Raw genomic sequence first — 20,336 nt, forward strand, 5'->3', positions numbered from 1 at the left:
GTACAATTTAGTATTTGATAATCAAGGAAACTAGCAGTTTTTAATATTTCTTAATCCTCTTTAGAGGGCTTGAAACTATGTACCTTAACATCCCACTTAGCACTTAGTGCTTTCTGATGCCTTAGATATAGGAAAAGAGTTTTTTTGTTTGATAAAAGTTAGGAAGGAGAAAAGTCCATTCTACAGCTGTTAGACCTGCCTCTCAGGAAAAAGTACTTGTTCTTTTTGTTCTAGCTTTCTTCAGTTTGTGAGATTACTCTTTTTTTAAATATACATTTATTTCTTTCAATGAATTTGAAATAAAAAAGAACTTTGGAATACAGACTACTTCATTGTGGGTTTCTTTATGTTAGATAGCAAGAAAGTGTCCAAATGTTAAGCTGCTCTGAAGAGCAGGCAGACCCCTGCTGTCTTCTGTTCCTAGCCTCAGGGTAAGGAAGAGGTGGGGCTGGGAGGGACAAATGGGTGTTTTGTCCAAGTCTAGAGTTCCCTTAATGTATAGGAACAGTTTTCTGTGAATATAGAGTGCCTCTTTAGTTATATTCTATCACCTGGTCTAATCTAAAATGTGTATTAGAGAAAGCAGTAACTAGTGTTCCCACTTAGATACATAGTATCTCAGTGGGTGGTTTCTATTTACAAAGTGGTAGGAAATTTGTTCATACGATAGGAATGTCAAAGTGAGGCCTTTCCCCTAATGTTACGATTTATGGTATGTATATAATATTCATTTACATGATGCCATGGACCGACTGTAGAAACGAATTCATAAATACTGAGTCCAAGAAGCTGGTTTTAAGTGTTTCAAGGGAAGATGCCAATTAGGTACTTTTCATCTGTGATCCTTCAGTTATTTATGTCTTGGGAAATGTCTACTCATTGCATCTTACAATTGTTTCTATGGGTAGTATATTCCATTTCATTTTTTATGAATTAGTTGTAATTTGGAATCTAGTCTCTTGTCGGGGGGAATTTTATAGGTATGATTTGTGAAGGTGCTAGCTCTTTTTTTAATAAAAGCACTTTTAGACCTACTGTTCTTTCACTGCCTGTGAGTGTCTGAAGAGTTCATATGCATTTTACATATACTCACAGGAGAACACCAACCCTGAATATTCTTTTACAGCAACATGCCCACACTCCTCACAGAGCTCTTGGCCTGAAAGTCACAGAGAGCCATCTAGGGAATTTGGGGTTATAGAAATGGGCTTGTGAATGGAGTTGTTGGTGAGGTAGTCACACATTAAAACATTTTTGCAGCCCAAATACCCAAGTTTTGCCACTCCCTTTGAAGCAGCTATTAGAGCCAGATGCCCTTCCACATCACCGTTCAGTTCTGCCTTCTAAATGTCTCCCTCCCCCTGTCTGCTTCCCTTCCCTCACCTTCAGCAGAGCCATCCCACTTTCTGCCTGGACTTGGTCTCCCCAGACCATTGCATGTTCTCTTGACCTTTGGTTCCCATGGTGCACAGGGTGAGGCCCAGCCTTTTTGTGATGTGGCTCCACTAGATCTTGCCGACTTCATTTCCTTCCCTTGTCTGTCTCACACCACTGCTCTGGCTGCAGGGCTTTCCCAAGGTCATAATCCCAGGACCACCTTAGGACAGCTTCCTTAAGCCTTGGATAGCCTCATTGCTCGCTTTTCACTTTAAACTCTTCTGTGTCAGCCCCCTTGGCTTTTAGACAAGGTGAACCGTATTACCTTCCTTCATGGCCCTTCTCAGTGTTTCAGGCGATATATGTTTAAGGTGCAGCCTTTTGAGATTACTGGCTTGGAGAGCAGGAAGCATGTTTTTATTACACACTGGCACATAGGAGATGGTAGTTATATCTTGAATGGATATGTAGGCCCTTCCAGGATTTTGGAAAGGCATTTAGTGCTTTACAGCTCTCTGGAAGGGTCTTTATGTATTTCTGAAGTTGTGCAAATTTCCACATTGGTTTTAGGAGACGTAGAATTGGCTACTTCCTTTGGAATGTTGGGTAGAGCAGCTGGCTACTGCTGGCCACCTGAGACCAGCATCTTCATGGAATGTCCTTCAACTTGCCAACCTGGACTAAACCAGAGTCACATCAAAGCACTGAGTTACTGAGATTTCTCCTTGTGCTTTTTTGTCTATTGCTTGATAATCACAGAAAACATTTATATGAAGTGAGCAGTTTAGGTATAAAATGTCTAAAGGAGAAAGATGTATGATACAGTCAGCTATATTTTTTAATGAACAAAACTAAATGGTTCATTTAGTATTTCATCCTAACTTGAGCTGTTTTATCCTGGGGGTGGGGAAATTGAAACCCTAAACATCAGGCTTAGCTGGGGTAGAGACATATGGGGCAAACTCGAACTCTTGACATTCAGACAGGCAGCTATTACTTAAACTGCTCCATGTTAGAATAATTTAGGGAATGTATCTGTGCACCAGCAGAAAATCTTAAGAATTGAATGTTACTAATCTAAGAAACAAGATAAATGGTTTCTTGGACTTGGGATTGTTTTATTTTAATGTGGCGACATCATGAGCATTTTTGTGTTGCTGCCATTGGAAGACATCAACTTGTATTAAATTCTTCAGTGACTTCTCAAAATGTAGCTTGGGCTACAGAGTTTTCCACTGCATCATGGTTTCATCTCTGATGTCTTTTCCCACTTTCCCATCACTTGGCCGGGAAACTCCTGGATGATAGCACTGTGGAGACAAACCTGGAATGGTGCACAGAATTCTAGAAGCCAGCTTCAGGGGGTGGGGCAGTCCTGTGGGACCATGTGGGAATTGGGCAGGCAGAGGTAAGGACAGGTACTCTGCCACTGGCAGGAACCAGGCCCCGCCAGCCCTGGGTGATGGCTCACAGCCTCTGAGTAGAATGGTCAGTGGGCTTACACTTACAGAAGACAGATGGTTTCAGCAAAGATGGAAGAAGAAAGCTCACCTGTGCTATGGTGCTGCCTTTGTCTTAGATGCCCTCAACCCATTAGATGCTGGCTTTGCTAGTTTGCCCTATTAGAAAAGGATGTCAAGGACAAGGGACCTCTCTGCAAGTCTGTTTTAAATAACTGTGCCCTAAGGGCTCCCTAATTCTGCCCCCTTCAGAAACCTAGCTTTGAGGCAGTAACCACATCAAAAAGCCTTACTCTACCAGTTTTCCTTTCTGGCATGTGCAAAGGTGTGGTGTGGGACAACCTGTATGTGCCTGACCTTTTAGCCCCAAGGTCTCTGACTAGGTCTAAGTGTACATGCTCATCTGCAAAGGGATAAAGGACAGAGAGACAAGCACAAGGGACTTATTTTAAGAAAACTTTAATTACAAATTCCATTCGGTGTACTGATTTTTGAGAAAAGAAACATTGGAAATCTATCCTGGGCATAAGAATACAAATGACAGCAAGACACATTTTAGCGGCTACTAAAGAACAGGATTTTTTGCAAATAGCATTTTAAAAGCCTCTGTCATTTAAGCTAAGTATTAACAGATTAGGGTGTGATCTTGTAGAAAGTTAATAAAAAGTTTTTCCCCCTAGGACACAGCCCTATTTGGTGTGGTCAAACTTTGATGCTGGCACATGATTTCTGAGCTCCATCTCGTTGCTGGGTGGCCACTCAGCAGGCTGCCCACTGGACACTCCCGGCTGGCTCTACTTTGGGCCAGAGAAGGAAGTAAAGGCCTTGTCAGTGCCTGCCATGCATGCTTCAATTTCCTCCACCGTGCGGGGCACGCAGGTCAGCAGCTCCATGCCACTGTCAGTCACCACGACGTCGTCCTCGATCCGGACCTGGGTCAGACCAGTGGACTCAGTATTTCTGAGCTGGTCTCATTCTCAAGATGAGAGGGCCAGCCACACCTGACAGCTCCAGGCTGACCCACACTGAGTGTGAGGAGCCTGTTGAGAGGGAGGAGCTGGCCTCCAAGGCCTGTAGGCAACTGCTGAGAGGCTCATCCCGTGGGGCCAAGTGCTCATGCCACCTGCCCATCCTGCCCTTGCCCCTTGCCCCTTGCCCCCTGCCGGGTGGATAGGAACCCCTGAAGTGGGCAGGGGTTTTGTAGAATCCTTTTCTCTTTTGTTGACGAGTGAGGCCCCTATCTAATGACAGACCGTGAGAAAGGGCAGGTCAAGTCCTTTTCTAGTGAGAGAGTTAAAAGACTCTTCCTCCTCCCACTAGGGCTCCTATCCTGGGACAAAGGTGGCACACAGCAATGGGGCGGGGAGCATTCTAGGAGCAAGGACACGGGGCCTGTTGACTGATACTCACCCCACCAAACCCACGAAAGCGCTGCAGGACCTCGCGGTTAAAGAAGCAGGCGCGTGCGGGGTCAGCCAGAGCCTCGTCCAGGAGGTGGTCAATGAAGTAAATGCCTGGCTCCACGGTCAGTACCATTCTTGGCTCCAGGTGCCGTGTGGTGCGCAGGCTCCGCAGGCCAGGCTCATTAATGCGCTCCGTGCCCTGTGGTTAGAGGGATGGTGAGGAGGACCCAAATGACATCTCACACACAGGAACACCCAGCGAAGCCCTCCTCTGCCCACGCAGGCATCCTTGTGTGAGGGCTGGCTCCAGCCCTGTGGGGTCTCCCTGCAGCTGCTGGGGAGGCTTTGTGACCGGTAGTGGGTGGGGGCCTGCAGCCCAGACTTACGCCCGCTGTGCTGTGCCGCAAGCTCTTCAGAGAAGGCCCTCTTCTCTGCATACCACGCCCCCCCCCGCCCCGCAGATTTGTGTCCCTGCCCGTTACCCTCAGAAATGCCTGCAGGAGCCCTGTGGATACCACATGCACACACACAGGGCAAGCTGCCCAGGGGGCTGGCTGGGTGTCCGGCTGCCCTCACCTGGGCCTTCCCCTAGCCAGGGGAGCAGTAGAAGCCAAAGCTATGTGGCCAAAAAAGCTCTTAAGGAGGCTGAGGCCACCGGCTGCATCTCTTCTTCCAGGCAACTCAAGTGGAAACCAGCCCCAGAAGTGCTGGGGCCTGGCTCCCCCAGGCCAAGTCCCAGGTTTTCCACATGGCTTTCCAGGACGGGGGGACAGGTACTGTCATCAGGACGGGCCTACCAGCACCAGCTCTGGCGTGTATCTGCGCTAATGCACGCGTACTCCAGGTGCATGGCCCGAGCCTGTGCTCTGCGCTGTTCAGCTGAGCCCGGACAACAGCGCCCCTGGCCCGTGAGGACTGAGCCGCTCCTGGCAGAGGCGCCCCCTCCCCTGCAAGTGCGCACCCAGCCTGGGCCTGTCCTCACACAGGTGTGGCTGACAGCGCTGCTTGGGCTGTGAGGGCAGGTGGAGCCTGGGGCACTTGCAGACATTTCCCCATCTCCCCGGGTCCCTGAGGCACCCATCCAGCCCTCAGCCAAGGCCTGTGAGTGAGTGGGCAGCAAGCAGGCTTTCTGGTCAGGCTCTGAGCCTGCCCTACCCTGCTCGCAGCAATTCCCTGAAAGCCCAGCTGCTGGAGATGGAGCTGTCACTTCTGACTGTTTGGGGGCCAAAAACATCAGACTTCAATTAGTGGTTCATGTAAGGTAACTGAAACAGGCTGGCTCAGCCCCCATGGCTGGGCACAGCAGGGAAGGCTGTGACCATGATTCCATGAGGGCGGGGACAGTGGGGCACACAGAGACTGGCGTACACAGCCCCTTGGACCTGGCATGAGCCATGCTGGGGCGGAGGTGGTGAAGGGACACCAAGGCACCGTGACCCCTGTGGGTCATGCTCTGGGCACAGAAACCTGGCCGGTGTGGTACCCAGCCCAACACTTTGCCTGGAGGGCGTAAGTCGGGAGGGTGAAGGCCTGGAAGGGTCCAGTATGGAATGGCAGCCCCTGGGGTCAGGTGCCAGCGAATTGGTGGGGTGGGAGCCATCTCCTGCCCAGAAGCTTCTTGTCAGAGCAAGGAGTCCAGGGCTCTGCTCCAGGTTTCCTGCTCCTGCCCTCTGCAGTCCATGCCTGCCCTGGGCTCCTCTTTCCTGTCCCTCACCCTCATGCTACCCCTAAGTGCCAGCCCCCTTCTCTCACTCCAAGGTTGCCAAAGCGGAGGCAGAGACCTGACAAGTTCCCCTCAGTTGTTATGGACCCATGTTTTGCTGTTTCATGGGTGTGCACGTCGGTGGGTGGGCGGGGGGAGGTGGGGGCCGGTTTGCTCAAGCTTCTGCAGAGACAGGCTTCCTTCCTTCTGGAAAATTTCAGGTGAGGAGGGAATGGCAGGGACCCCTGGGGGCACAGGAGGAAACACCTGCCCCAGTGCACCAACCACTACCCCTTCAGAACATTCCTGCTCAGGAGTGTGCCCCTGGGAGGGGACACCAAGGACGGCCAGAGCCGGGCTTGGAGGACGGGGCTGGCCGAGGGCACAGCAGATCCCACTCTGGAGAGGCCGAGCCCCCAGCCCCTCTGGCCCAGGCACTCCAGCCTCGTTGGGCGTGGGGCACCGGCCTCTGCCGGCTTCCACCGAGGCACAGGGCTTGCAGGGCCTCAGCTCTTACTGGGCTCCGAGCAGAGGAGACCCAGATGTGTCTGTAGGCCTGAAATAAAACAAATGACTTTTATAGGAAAAGCCATATTTTTTCCACAATGTTTATCTGTCAGAAGAATAGACTGAGCACAAAGGGCTGCTTACTGGAAAAGATGAAAACAGTTTGCTGCCAATTTTCTCTGATGGAAAAAAAGGGCTTTGGCGACTAATGAATAACGAACCTCAGTTAACAATGTCTGGAAGGCCCCGCTCTTGGCTCCCTGCACACAATGTGATGGATAGAAATTAGGAAATTAAAACTGATTTTGTTTCTCTAAATTTAACTGTTTACACTTGAGGAAAAAAATAATTGAATAATAATGCTTCTCTTGAGCAACTCTCCACCCCCCCACCCCCCAATCATTCTTAGTGCTTTCAAAATACCCTGCAGCCAACAGGCCAAGCCTAGTCTTGGCTAACTGGCTGGTGGGCCCCAGGGCGTGCACTGATTACACAATCAGCCCCTGCACTGTGGGCACCAGGCCAGGCAGCAAGGCCGGGTTCATCACCACCCACCGGCGAGAGGCTGCAGCCACCTGCCGGGCAGGGCCTCCTGAAGGCCCCCTGGGTGGTCCTTTCAAGGATCAGTCGGTAGGAGGTGCAGGGGAAAGCCTAGCTGGAGATGCCCACACAGGCCTCCTTCCCCCCGCCAAGGAGATGAAGAGGCCATAGGGACTTGCTGGCCCAGGGGTTGGGGGCGGGGTTGCAGACAGAGGGTGCCCCAGGGACGGGGCAAGGGATCTGTTGCTGGTTTGTGAGGGCACTGGGCTTAGCTAGTCCCAGGAGAGACCAGGGCCAGCCACCAGCTGGTGGAGCCTTATCGTCTTTGTCTGAATGAAGCCAGAGGCAGGAGGACATGACCAGTGCAGTGTCACACTCCATCACAAAGACCCAGCTCCTGGGTTCCCACTGTCCTGTGGCCACCGCGTACACTGAGCACTGACCACCGACCAGCCTTCAGGAAAGGCCACACCCAGTGCACTGCCTGGGGGCTCACCACACAGAGTAGGCATGCTCCCAGACACTCCCCTGCCTTGACCAGGGCCCTCGGGGGTGCAGGCTCGGTGGCAGCCGCCTGGGCCAGGACCACCCGCTGGGTGGAAGGGAAGGAGGAGCAGTGGGCCTTGCCGGGACCCCATTTCCTTTTATACTGCCTGACTCATCACTACGGGACCCCATTTCCTTTTATACTGCCTGACTCATCACTACGCTCCAGCTGTCTCCCGGAGCCCTAACCTGCCCTGGGGAGTTCCAGGCTCAGTGACAGTCCAGAGGCAGGCCACTTGGACCGGTGTGTCCATACTGACCTCAGGGTAGCCTCCCACGTCGTGCACATCAATGCCCAGGAAGTGACCGAGCCCGTGCGGCATGAACACGGCTCCCAGGTGGGCCTGGACCATGGCGTCGATGCTGCCGTGCAAGACACCGATGCGGGCCAGCTCCTCCAGGTGGATGCGGTCGGCCAGGCGGTGCATGTCCGGCCACCAAACGCCTGCGGTTCAGAAGGAGGCTGCAGTGAGCTGTGGAGACGCACAGCCTGGCCAGGGCTCCCCAGGGCAAGGTTTGAAGGACGTGAAGCCCTCACAGTGGCTGAGGCAGGCGGTCCGCGGGGGACGCCGGAGGGGCAGGGATGAGGAGGCCGGGGTGGCCCTCCGTGCAGGGCTCTCTCAGCCACAGCCCTGGACCTTGAGCCCCTGCCTCTCCACTGTGTCCTCAGAGGTAGGCTGCTGTCACCCATGGCCAGGGGCCTAGGCCAGGTCTGCTCCCTGCCCACGCTGTGTCTGCTCCCAGCCAGTGCGGGCTCCTGGGGCCATGAGACCTCAGCCAGACCCCTGGGCACCGGGAGAGAGGTGAATGTCCCCAACAGTGGGTGTGGGGCAGCCTCAGGGAACTCCAGACAAAGCTCAGGCCCAAACACTGCCTAAGAGCCCCAGGCTAAGGGGCAAGGGAAAGCCCGTGAGCAGAGGGGCGATACTGCACACCCCCAAATGGGGATGAATCACTCTGGGAGCCCCTGTAGGGAAGCAAACGTTTCTGGGTTAAGGTACAGCTGGCACAGCCTCAAGGGCTGGCTGGCAGGGGTCTGTGGCTCCACCTGCTACAGCCCTGGGTGACCATCTCCATGGCGGCCCAGACTCCAAGCCCCAGGTTGCTAATCAAGCTCATCTTTGTCCCTTATTTCTGGGGAGAGCACTGAGTTGGGGTGAGCAGGCTCTGTGGGACTGCAGCTCAGTCCTGCCTAGTTCCCCAGGGGGCCTTTGGGGACTGCAGTCCAGGGCTCTTAGAGAGCCCCACTCAGAGAGCCTTGGCCATCCCCAGGACACACCCGCCCTGCCCATGGGCTCCATGGAACCCCACCTTCAGCTTTGCTCAAGGGCATTCCGTGTGTGGCATAAGCACTAGTCAAAGACCTAGGCCAGCGAAGTTCCTTGCTCCAGCCCACAAGGGCTGAATGTAGGGCGGGCATGTGCCTGCCAAGGTCAGCGGCTCCAAGGCCAGGCAGGCAGGGTGGGGGCCTGCACCCCTGTACTGTGCTCTGGCCACGGAGGGTGGTCAACCCCTGTCTGCGCAGCCTCATCCATGTGGGCGGCAACCCTGGCTCCCGGGGGGCCCTCCTGCCATACCACCATGCCCTGCCCTCCACATGACCCAGCGCTGTCGGTCGCCGCTGTGAGGGGCCAGCACTAGGGTTCCGGACTGTGAGGGGCCTTCTGGGCCCTGTACTGGCCAGAGCTGCGCCACCAGGGTCTGGGCTTGGGGCTCTGAACCTCTGTGGCTGGCAGAGGGCAGATGATGAGCTGGAGAGGTAGAGATGAGAACCCACCCTGGGACATAGGCCATCACCTCTCAGACCCTCGAACTGGGTACCAGTCCCCCAGAGGGGGGCTCCTCCCCTGCCAGATAGAGGGCCCAGAGTTGGGGTCTTGGGTGGGCTTAAGGAACAGGGCTGGTCCCACCTCTTGGGTCCCCAGGATCCAGGTGCTCAGCAGGTCGGTGGGGCAGCCCGCTGGCTAGTTCACAGAGCAGTGGTCAGCTGGTGGCTCAAGGCACAGGGAGACCCAGGGTGGAGGACACCAAGGCCTGCCTCTGGAGGCAGAGAGCGACCTTGGAGTCCAGCCCTGTTCTACCTGCCTCAGGCCATGAGGTGCTGAGGTCGGGGTGGTGTCCTGGGGCCTGGCTATAGCCACAGCAGCATGGAGGGAGAGCCCAGCCTGCACCCTAGGGTGGAGCGAGGGTGGGGAGCTTTTCCCTGATGGCACGGTGTCCTTCAACGGAGAGCCAGGACGCTAGATCTGAACTTGGCTGCTCCCCGCTGTGTGACTGGGACAAGCCTTCACCTCTGTGAGCCTCAGAGGCCTCCCATGTCAAACATGGCCACAGCGGAGCCCTAAATGGCTGGCTGCAGAAGCATCTATGGGGGGCCTGGCCCCCCCAAAACTGCCACAAGCCACTCTTTACCCATCACTTGTGGCTAGCCAGACCCCTGGGTTCTCTTATATTCACTGCCCTCGTGGGCCACGAACTCAGTCTGCCTCAGCCTCGGGTCACTGCTCTTCTCCAAGACAGATCGACCCCACACCAGCCTCCCCTGGGACCACCCCTCCAAGAGACCTGCCTTCTCAGTCTCACTCCCATTCCTCCTGTGGGCCTCTGTGTTGAGACTTTCTCCAGGAAGCCCTCCCTGACTGTCCCTTCCTGTGCTGTTAGGGCACAGCTATGCCCTGGTTACAGCCTCTGAGCCCTGAGAAGGTGGGGCCTGTGCCCTGCTCCATGCCTGGCCCCCTCTGTTCCAGAAGCACACTAAGGTCTTCCTACCTCAGACCTTTTGCAGACCCTGCCTGGCCTATGACTTCTTATCCTCAGGGGCCCAGCATAAAAGTCAGCCCCTCCCTGGAGACCTTCTCACCTCCATCTGCTGTCCCAGTGATTTCTTTCCTTGCACTTAGTCCCCTAGACAGGTCTGCCTCCATGTTTCTCACAGGTCCCCCAGGAGAGCAGTGTCCCCCCGCACCCCCAACACACACACACCCTGGAGCCTGGCAGAGTGAGTGCTGGTTCAGGGGAGAACGCACAATGTGCACTTTCCTAAGATCTGCTCCCGCCAGAGGCTCTGGGTCTAGAAGAGTCCCAGGCAGCTCTGCAGACGCAGGAGGCTGGCCTCTGGGACTGTGGAAGGGCGTCGTACGTGGAAGCTGATGCCACAACCCCAGCGCAACTCTGTTTCTCTCTGGCAGGGGCCTTTTCCCAATGCCAGAGGAGAGCCCCCGGCAGCAGCCTGCCTTCAAACCTGGCCGGCTTCCCCAGTGGGCTGCGGCCTCGGCCTGGCCTCGGCAGCAGGGGGATCAGGTATAAATCATGCTTGTGCTGGCAGCTCAGCTCCTCTCCTGTCCTCGTGGCCCCTTGTGGGGCCGGACGTGTGGGCCCAGGCGGTCCCCACGGCGCCTCCAGTCTTCCTCGCCTGCGGGCCCGCAGGGAAGGCCTTGCACACAGTGCTCTTGGCCGGGAGTGAGAGTTTAAGCCTGTGTGTGGTTAGGGTTGTGACAGTGACTAAACCTCCAGCAACTTGGCCCAGCGTCTGGCCCGGATGGTGGTTACGACACTCATGGCCAGGGCAAGGGTCCCTAAGTGTGTGGAGGCTGCTGTCTTTGGGCTGCAGGGGTGGGGTAGGCACAAAGTGGAGGGCGTCCCCGCTGCCTAAGCCCAGCCCTGATTCCTGGACTCCCCGTGTCTCAGCAGATCGCAGGTCCCTTGGGGCCCACACGACCCAGCCAGGAGCTATCACTGGTCCCCCAGGCCTGCTCGTACTGCGAATACCACACCGAGGATCACATGTAGAGACTAGGTGCCATCTGCCCTGCCCCCCTCCCACCTCCAGCACATACCAAATCTCACCGTCTTCCCAAAACGCCTTCTGAACCTGAAGTCTCTGTGGGTCCCCGCTGCTCCTGGACCCCTGCTGTTTTCTCCCCATCCATTGCAATGCCGTGTCCCCCACCTCATCCTGCCTAAGGCCTGGACACCAAGGTCACCTCTTTAAAACACAGGTCAGACAGGGCCAGTCCCTGCCCCGAGGACAGAGCCCCTCGTCCCTCAGCCTATAGCTTGTCTCTAGCCTCATCCTCATCCACTCCTGGGCCAACAGTGCTAAGAGCTGGTGCCCCCCTGTGCCTTCTACCTGCTGTTCCCCAACTGGGACCACCCCTCCAAGGGTCCTACCTTCTCAGACTCACTGCCATTCCTCCTGTGGGCCTCTGTGTTGAGGCTTTCTCCAGGAAGCCCTCCCTGACTGCCCCTTCCCATGCTGTTAGGGCACAGCTGTACCCTGGTTATGCCATGTGAATCCTGAGAGGGCGGGGCCTCTGCTCTGCTCCATGCCTGGTACACATGCGGCCTGGGCAGGAACCCCAGCCTCCCTCATGGCCCTCTTGCAGCCAGTGCTGTCACCTTATGGGCCCAGGATTCGGGTGTGCCCCCCACCCTAGGGTGGCAGGGTAGCCTCTGGGTCTGTGTCCCAATGTCTGCCTGTTGACTCAGAGGGACCAAAAATCTGATGCCCAGGCCCCAGTATATCAAGAGCAGCTCCAGGTCACCAGCTGGCCTTCTGTGCCCACCTGGTCCCCTCAGGCCACACCGTGCCCTGGTGGGCTGGGAGCCTGCGGGCCTGCTGCCTGGGGCGATTCTGAGAGCCCCAGCTGCATCCATCACAGCCCTGGGGCCTCCTGCCCAGAGTGTGACAGCCTGGGGGCTCGGAGGCCTGGAGCCAAGCAGGGGAGGCAGCGGAAGACCTCCCCCACCCCACCCCCCAGCTGCATCCTCACAGTCACTTCCAGACAAAGAGTTCACTTCATCCTAAGACAATGGCCCTCCAGGGATGATACGTGCGCCAGGCCCTGGGGGTGCAGGAGGGAAGGCTCAGGGCAGGGGTCCCAAGGCAGGCCCTGTGGGCTGCAGGGAGCTGCCTGGCAGGCCGAGCTGGCCCAGGACTGAGGGCCGTCAGCCCACCGCGCCTCAGACCCCTGCCTGATGCCAGGATCTCTGGGGACCCACTCACCCTGCAGAAGGGAAGGGCAGCGTGTGCCCAAGCTGCAGGCGCCTGGATGCTGAGCTGAGTGTGGCTGTCTTGCTCAGTGTCCTCGTGGACCCCCCACCCCCCAACAAACAGCCTGGCAGAGTGCCCCGTAGGAGTAAATGAGGCCAGAGAAGGTGGGAACTCACCCAATGTCCTAGAGCCAGCAGGGGAGCCTCTTAGGCCAGAGGGGTGACACAGATCCCAAACACAGCCCTCTGGGTCCTGGCTCCTGCTTCAGAGGGCACCTGTGGCCTGCGTAGTGTGCTGTCCCCATACCTCTCTCAGCTCACCCTGCATTCCTTGTCATCTCTAAGGAGAGGCCTGAAGGGGTCCAGCCCCAGCCCCTGCCCCTGCCCCATGGAGGGCGGCAGAGTCCGCAAAGGCACCCTGACCACAGGCCATGGGGGACGCATGGCTCCCAGCGCCCTTCTCTCACCTGGTCACCAAGGCTCTAACAGCATCCTCTCCTGTTGCCTGGCCCTCTCTAGGAGGAGGCTTGCCACCCCAATGAGAGCCCCAGCTTCATGCTGGCAGCGCTCCCCTAGGTGGCCAGAACCCTGACACCAGGCGCAGAGCTGGGAGCTGGGGACAGCTGCAGACGGCTGCACAGGCTGTGCACAGAATGATGGAGGGGCTGTTCACGCAGACCAAGACGCAACTGCTTCTGCAGGCCACGGGGGTCCCAGAGCCCAGTGCGCAGCCTGCACCACCTACGTGGGGGCCGAGGGGTGGGGCCCTGCAGCCCCAGGCCAGGGCGACCAGAGTGGGTGGTGAGCAAGGACGGAGCGGGAGGAGCAGTGGGTGCTGGGAAGAGTGGGAGGTGAGCCTGTAAGAGACCTGGATGCTAAAGGGGACCTCAGTGCTCCAAGGTGACGGGAGGGACTAAGTCTGCAGAACAGCCCTGAGATGGGCTACCCCAGCCCCCTCCCCTCATGAGGGCCAGGGGTTCCTTCAACGCGCTTTGGTGCCCAAGGCGACAGGGCGCTCTGCGTGGGGCGGGCCGCATGCCCTGAGACAGAAGTCATGGAGAGCTTTGATTTCGCCCAATCAGAAGCCAGCATGTAACCTGGGTGGGGCGGGGGGAGTCCAGACCCCCTCCAGCAGGGCTGACATGGATGGCCTTCCCCCAGGTAGATGCCGAAGCTGCCTGGCCCACCCCTGCCCGCCCTCGTGCGGCCCCTCTAAGTGAGCTCAACCCTCTGTCCCTGGCTCGGTGACAGTGGGATGCTCCCCTTTGACCCCAGGACTGAGGGCCAAGGCCCGCCATCCTCAATCCCTGGGGCCATATCCCAGGATCCGTGTGTGCTGTAATCACTCATCTCTGCCTCTCCTCTGGGTGTCTTGCTGGGACCCCGGCTGTGTATTCACTCCTCCCTGGAAGGTCGCAGGAAGCAATCGTGCAGTCTCAGTGGGTATTTGTCTTGGCTTAGAAGCTGAACCCACAAACCAGGGGCATTTCCGCTGGGACAGGGCAGGGGGCTGGCCTGGCCATGGCCTCCTCGCTGCTATGCGGAGGCAAACTGCCCCCGCCTGAGAGCGACTCTGTGGTCACAGAGCCCTCCCCTGCAGGGCCTGCACTGCATGTGACCTCAGTGGAGCCAGGCTCAGCCCTTGGGAGCCGGCAGCGCACTCATAGTACCTGTGGTAAAGATGGGGGGGGGGGGTACCGTGGGGAACCTGAGGCCCTGGCGCAGACCCCATCTGTGTCCCACAGTGTGCTGGGGGGGACCGCCCTGCAGTCTGCAGGGACTAGCCTGGCTGGGCCCGAGCCCTTGCGCCTGCCTCAAGAGTGGCGCGGCCAGAAAGCCCCACAGGACCAAGCATCGGTCCTCTCTCAGTACCAAGCAGAGCCCTGGGGGCTTGCCTGTCTGTTGGCTGATGGAGCTGGCCAGGACACCAGCTGTGGAGATGCCACTCAGGTCCTCCCGGCAGGCTTTCTTGTGCAGGGGTCAGGGGGCAGGTGGGGTCGTCCAGGCCTTGGCCACCACCCCCGTCTCAGCACCCGGCAAGGACTAGGCAGTGCCAGGGGCTTGGACACTGTCCTGCCCAGGCCCTGTCTGCCTAACATCCTGCCAACTGGCCTCCCTAGCAGCCATTACACCCTGGGCTCACTCTGCTGGCCCTGCTGGCTCCAGTGTGAAGTGTGGTAGACAGCCCTGGTCCCTCTGCGCTGTGGCTGGCAGCGGGCTCGGATCCAGGCGGGCGCGCCCCACGCTCCTTGAGGGGCCTGTGATGGCGCATGGATGCATGGGATCCTGGAGCTCAGGGTGGGCTCTGGCCCCCTCCCAGGCCTCTCGGGCAGCAGAGCCCGGCTTCTTCCAGCCTGGGGCCTGGGCCTCCAGGACATCTACGTTCATAACGGTCTGGGCAAGGCCAAAGAGTCCACTTACGGAACGAAACCATGTGGTTTGCTCAACCTGCATGGTGACAGTCCTACATGGTGCAGCTGCAGGCAGCACAGCGAGGGAGCAAGGAGGACAGGGGAGACCCCGGAGCCCTCAGGGCTGCGCCCAGCCCAGGGCCCTCCTGGGGGCCGTGCACCACAGCCCATGTTCACCCGCCAAACCCTTTCACTGCACCTGAAATACTTATTTAAATGGCTGATGTTACTCAAAACGGAACAAAACGCGTGCATCGCTGGTGAGAGGAGGGGTGTGGAGAGAAGAGAAGAGACATGCCCTTGGGGTGACTGCCTCACAGAGGCCAGGTGGAAAGGTCAGAGTATGAAAAGGTCATAGTGAGCAGACTCCCTCCTCCCCAAGCCCCCAACCCATCGGTCGGCCCTGCGCCTCCTCCATGGACTCAGAAGCACACGCGAATCCATTTCTCACGGCCTCCTTCCTTTTACGAGAAAGGGGGCCACTGGCCAGCCCATCCTGCACTTGTCTTCACGCAACAACCTGTCCTAGAGTCACCCCACAGTCATCGGTGCACACCGCTTCTCAGAGGCGGCTGCTGCTTTTTAAACAGACACGTAGCACAAGGTACTACTGTTTGCTTGTCAGCTGCTAAGCCAGGCAAGTCCCATCAACACTGTCCCTCACATAAGCTGACTTTTAGGTTTTCCTTGTCTTCCTTTTGGGGCATTTCTGAGCTCCCTGTCCTGGGACTCATCTGATCGCCAGGCTTTGTTCCCGCTGGACGAGTGAGGGCATGGAGGGGGGCCTCGCAGCCCCGCAGCACCCCTCCCTGGCTCCCCGGCCTCCAGCAGGGGCTCTCGGGGCTCGGCAGGGGCCACCCTGTCCCCAGTGTGCCTCCTCGGAAAGTGATGGCCGTTGAGGGCCCTCAAAAGCAGCACTTGGCTGTAACATCCCAACAACTGCCTGTGGGGCCACAGGGGCTGACTGGCCAAATGCTGAGCCATTGGGTTCTGGGCCTGCAAGAGGCCACACCAGGGGTTTTTACACTTGGACCTTCTCTTTCCCTTTTAAAATAGTCTCCTCACAGGGATGCAAATCTAATTGTCACGGTACCCCTCAATTTAGTATAAACTCAGAGTCTGGCCTTCAAGGCTTGTCACAGCCAAGACCCCAGATGGCCCTGCAGCCTCTACTCACCATCCCCCGAACACTGGAGGGACACGCAGCCCCCACAGACCCAGCTGCGGCTGCTGGTGCTGAGCAAGAGGGCATCCCACGTCCCACCAGGAGCTGGGGTGCCGTGAACTCTACTTTAGGACAAGGCAGGGGACATGCTGGCATCCCAGCAGCCGGTGCAGACAGGGGGCGTACAGGTGGAGGTCACATGGGACATGGGGCATGGGGTGGCCTTGGGCTGAGCTCGCTGATTTCCAGCTCTGTCCCTGCTTGGCAGCCAGCCCCCTTTTCTACAAGTGACTCTGGGGACCTGACACCATCCAGTCTTACTGGCCACGCATGCGCGGTGGGCAGAGATTCAGGTGGTAAAGTGCAGGGCCTCCTTCTCTGAGGCGCCCAGAGGACAGAACCAGGCCTGTCGCTGTCTCAAACCTCCACATCGGGGGCTCCTCCCCACAAGCCCCCAGCCCTGCCTCACCTGGCTTCATGGCACTCTGGATGGCACGGGAGCTCCGCAGCACCGCCTCGTAGATGGCCTTCTGGTCTTCAGTGAACTTGCCATTGGCAGGGAAGGAGCACGTGATGTCAGAAGAAAAGCAGTAATACTCGCCGCCCATGTCAAACAGGCTGTGGGGAGAAGAGGGCGTGAGGCCAGTGGGGTGCCTGGGGACACTCGGGCCCAACTCTTTCCTCCCGCTCGGCCCTCAAGGGCAGCCTGCTGAGTCCTGGGCACGTCAGGGTGCCAAGGCCAAGCCGTCTCACTTATATGACTAGTTCAGGCAGAGGTGGGGGCTTCCCACCCTGGTGTCCACAGGAACCCTGCGCCATGCTGGGAGACCCCTGACCCCAGAGAAGGGAAGGTGGGGGCGGGGGAGTGGGGCTGACCCTGCACACCCCGCCCTGCCCTCTGGATGCTGGGCCGTGGGGACTCACTTGGAGAGTGAGGGAGGGACAGAGGTGTCCCCAGGACACCCTTTACCACCTGGTTTCCATGTGAGCACTCCCTTAGGCCCTCCCAGGACTACCCGGCTGTAGCCACAAGGCGACGTCCATGGGATTGGGCAGGGGCCTCGGGATGGATGCACCCACCCGACAGGGAACTCAGATGGAGCCGCAACACCCGCCTCTCGCAGGCCCAGGCATCCGGGTGGAGCTCTGCCAATGACCCTGCTCCAGCCCTGGGGTCCCCTTGACCAGAAGAAAGCATGCCTCTCCCTGCTGGGGTGGGAGAGATGTGTTCCGCAGGGCCTGAAGGAGGGGCAGGGAGGACACTGCCAAGGGCAGCCCTCATATCCAGCAGGGTTTCTTGGGGCCTGGCCAGCCGCTCGCTGCCCTTGGGGCCGCCCGGAGCCCCAGCATCCCCAGGTGGCAGAGCAGGGACCAGCAGGCCCAGATAAAGGGAGTAGAGAGTGGGAGGACAGACAGGGCCTGGGGCTGACAGACAAAGCCATGAGCCAGCAGGGGCAGGTGGGTGCTGGGACGGATGGGCCAGCCTGCTGAGTCAGGGGGACAGGCCCAGCGGACCTGCCCTCTGGACATCCCGTGAGAGGGCCCTGGTGCGGCGAGGCTGGAAGGGGGCGGAACTGCACCCCCGCACCCTTGCTGCCAGACTGTGCGCACAGGGCCCCCAGGCCTCAGAGCCTTTGCACAGTAGGACGGGCCAGGGCGCACACGGGGCTGCTGGGCCTAGGCATGGCTCCCGCAGGGTCACCAGGTTGACTGGGGCCCCGGGTGAAAAGAGTGGGTGCACAGGCTGGGCACGCCTCCCTGTCCTCTCCCACCTGAGCAGGCTGCTCAACAGCAAACACAGCGGGGACCCACCAGCCCCCTCGGCCCCTTCACAGCGTCACGGTCAAGTCATGATGCTGATGGTGATAAAACCAGCCGAGGGACATTGATCTAGCCTCAGGCCTTAAGTCCTCCTGCCACCCCAGGGCCAGGTGGAGCCGAGGTGGCAGAGGCTGCCCCCTGTGACTGGTGGGAACCCTGCTCTGCTTCCCGTGGGGGGTGGTCTGCGGCCACATGCGTTCCAGCAAATCTGAGCCCCGGCAGAGCTGCAGGGCTCACTATACTCCAGGGACCTCTCGCTCAAGCCCGAATTCTAATGATAAACACAGCCGCTCAACAAATGTTCTAGAAGCGGCCTGTGCCTTTGGGGGCCCCCATCCCACATAACCGAGTTGGGGTGTCCAGCCCTGCTCGTGGAACAAGGAGTCAGGCGTCACGGGCAGCACCACCACAAGTTTTTAAAGGAAAAATTCCAATGCTCAGGACCCGCGGATGTTTTGCTGGAATCCAAAGTTCCCAGCTGGCCACTTTTTAATCTCCTGCCCTTTCCCGATTGCAAAACACCATGGGCGGTGTCAACGGTGCAAAAGGCACCAGATAACCCCTCAGGTGACTCTCAGTGGGTGGGGAGAGAGCCCCCATCAGCATGGCAAGGGAACTTTGTGTTGGGTCAAGGTCACAGACTCGAGGGGACCCTGCCTGGGCCGGGCCGATGGGGGAACCTGGGCCTCACTCAAGGTGACCCGTACAAGCCCGGTGGGACAGCCGGGGGTGACAACACAGAGAGGTCCTGATCACACACACCCAGGCCTCCGTTCCCCAGGTGGCTCCAGGCGCAACAGAGTGTTCGGGCCGGGTGCCATCTGCAGGTTTGGTCCTGCTCGGGGCACACTCCCCCAGAGCTGGCCGGAAGGGTGGGCATATCTTACCTTGAAACTACAGGGAAACTAAGGCTCTGAGGTGGGGGATCAGCAGCTCAGACACCAGACAGAGATGGGCCTTCCTGTCCCGGCTCCAGACCTTGGCCTTCAAAGCCTCAGTTTTTCCACCTTTAAAATGGGGACAGCAACAGCGCTGCAGGTGTGAGTCCCCTGGGTGCCAGCGTGCGGGCAGGCATGAGGAAAGGAGCTGCGGGGGGGCCGTGGGCTGGTTCACTCAGGGCGCAGAGTGTTTTCATTTGGGCTCCTCAGAGGCAACAAAGGGAAATGGTTCATAGTTTGCTGATTCAGCACATCCAGAAATGGCCTGAGCGCACAGGACAGTCAGGAGCGTGGGGGACACAGAGGCTGGGGGCCCACCACATCAGAAGGCAGCTTGCAGTAGCACCCCAGACAGAGAGAGATGTATTGGATGGTGCTGATGTCAAAGAAAAACAGAAATTGCACTATTTAAAAAACCAGGAAGCCCACAAGAGCACACCAAATGCTGGAGGCATCTGAAGCAGTGAAAACGAGACTGTTCCCCAGGCAGACAAGACGGCCAAGTTCTCCAAACTCTCCCCCAAAGCCCAAAGAGCGTGGGGTGGCGGGTGCCTGGAGCTCCTTGGCCAGCCTGGCTTCACCACTGAGATTCTAGGAGACTTCAGCTGTATTTTTTGTTTTAAAATCATCCGCTTTCTGGAGAAGGAAGTGTACAACCAGCCGGCAGCTCCATCCTGCCCAGCGACGCTCAGGCATGGGGGCTGAAGTCTATTTTCGTGCTCTCAGTTCCCTATCTTTCTGCTTTTTTTTTTTTTTTAAATCCCCCACAGAGTTCCTACACACATAAGTTATTCAGATTCAAGCCATTCTGGAATCCAGGGATGAAAGCCATCTCTTTTATAAATCACCTCCCTCCAACTCCTTTGTGTCCACTTCACCCGTCCTCTGAATGCAAGCTGACAATGGAGAATTCAGTCATACTTTGGCTCAACTGAGAATGCAGGGTCCCTCCTCCCTGGCTGCCTGGGGACACCACCAGGAACCCTACCATCTTTGGCCGCGTGAATGCGTGTGATAATCTAAGACATCTGGGGAGATATTACACATCTCCGAGCAATATGCTGGCCTCTCTTTCCTCACATGTGTTCATCTGCTTCTATTTCTGGCTGGGATGAGAGGTTCTGTCTTCCATTGGCTCCTCCTGGGCAGCTTCATGCCCGGGCTACCTGCCACCACTGGCCCACCCAGACCCTCCCCAGGCCCTTCGGCTCCCTCGGTCCCAGTGCAGGGACCAGCCAGCCCACAGGCAGAAAGCCTATGCGACGGCTTGGCCAGAGTGATGTGCTTGGGAACAGTTGGGGAAAATGCTACAGTGCTTATTCAAGGGCCACTTTGCACTGAAGTTTGTGGCTTCATTTTAATTCCCCCGAGTTGTGGCCTAACACTCAGCCACCTCTCACCCAAGACTGATGGTGTACACGTGCATGCGTGCAGTGTGCATGCACACAGACCTCGGTCCGGAAGACAGGCCCAT

The 20,336-nt window shown here is 57.7% G+C and overlaps 1 protein-coding gene across 1 annotated transcript in view; it reads right to left on the bottom strand.

Moving 5' to 3' along the window:
- Window positions 1–3,280: 3,280 nt before the first annotated feature.
- PEPD (peptidase D) overlaps window positions 3,281–20,336 on the bottom strand; it is a 117,132-nt gene continuing 100,076 nt past the window's right edge. The window contains exons 12-15 of the mRNA XM_054588986.1: window positions 16,573–16,721; window positions 7,796–7,980; window positions 4,248–4,439; window positions 3,281–3,769 (exon numbers count right to left, since the gene is read on the bottom strand). Coding sequence (XP_054444961.1) covers window positions 3,632–3,769; window positions 4,248–4,439; window positions 7,796–7,980; window positions 16,573–16,721 — 664 coding nt within the window. The 3' untranslated portion in view covers window positions 3,281–3,631. The remainder of the gene's footprint in view (window positions 3,770–4,247; window positions 4,440–7,795; window positions 7,981–16,572; window positions 16,722–20,336) is intronic.

The sequence above is a fragment of the Pteronotus mesoamericanus genome, unplaced genomic scaffold, assembly GCF_021234165.1.
Source record: "Pteronotus mesoamericanus isolate MK-2021 breed Mesoamerican mustached bat unplaced genomic scaffold, CSHL_Meso_final scaffold_165, whole genome shotgun sequence".
Taxonomy (NCBI): Eukaryota; Metazoa; Chordata; class Mammalia; order Chiroptera; family Mormoopidae; genus Pteronotus; species Pteronotus mesoamericanus.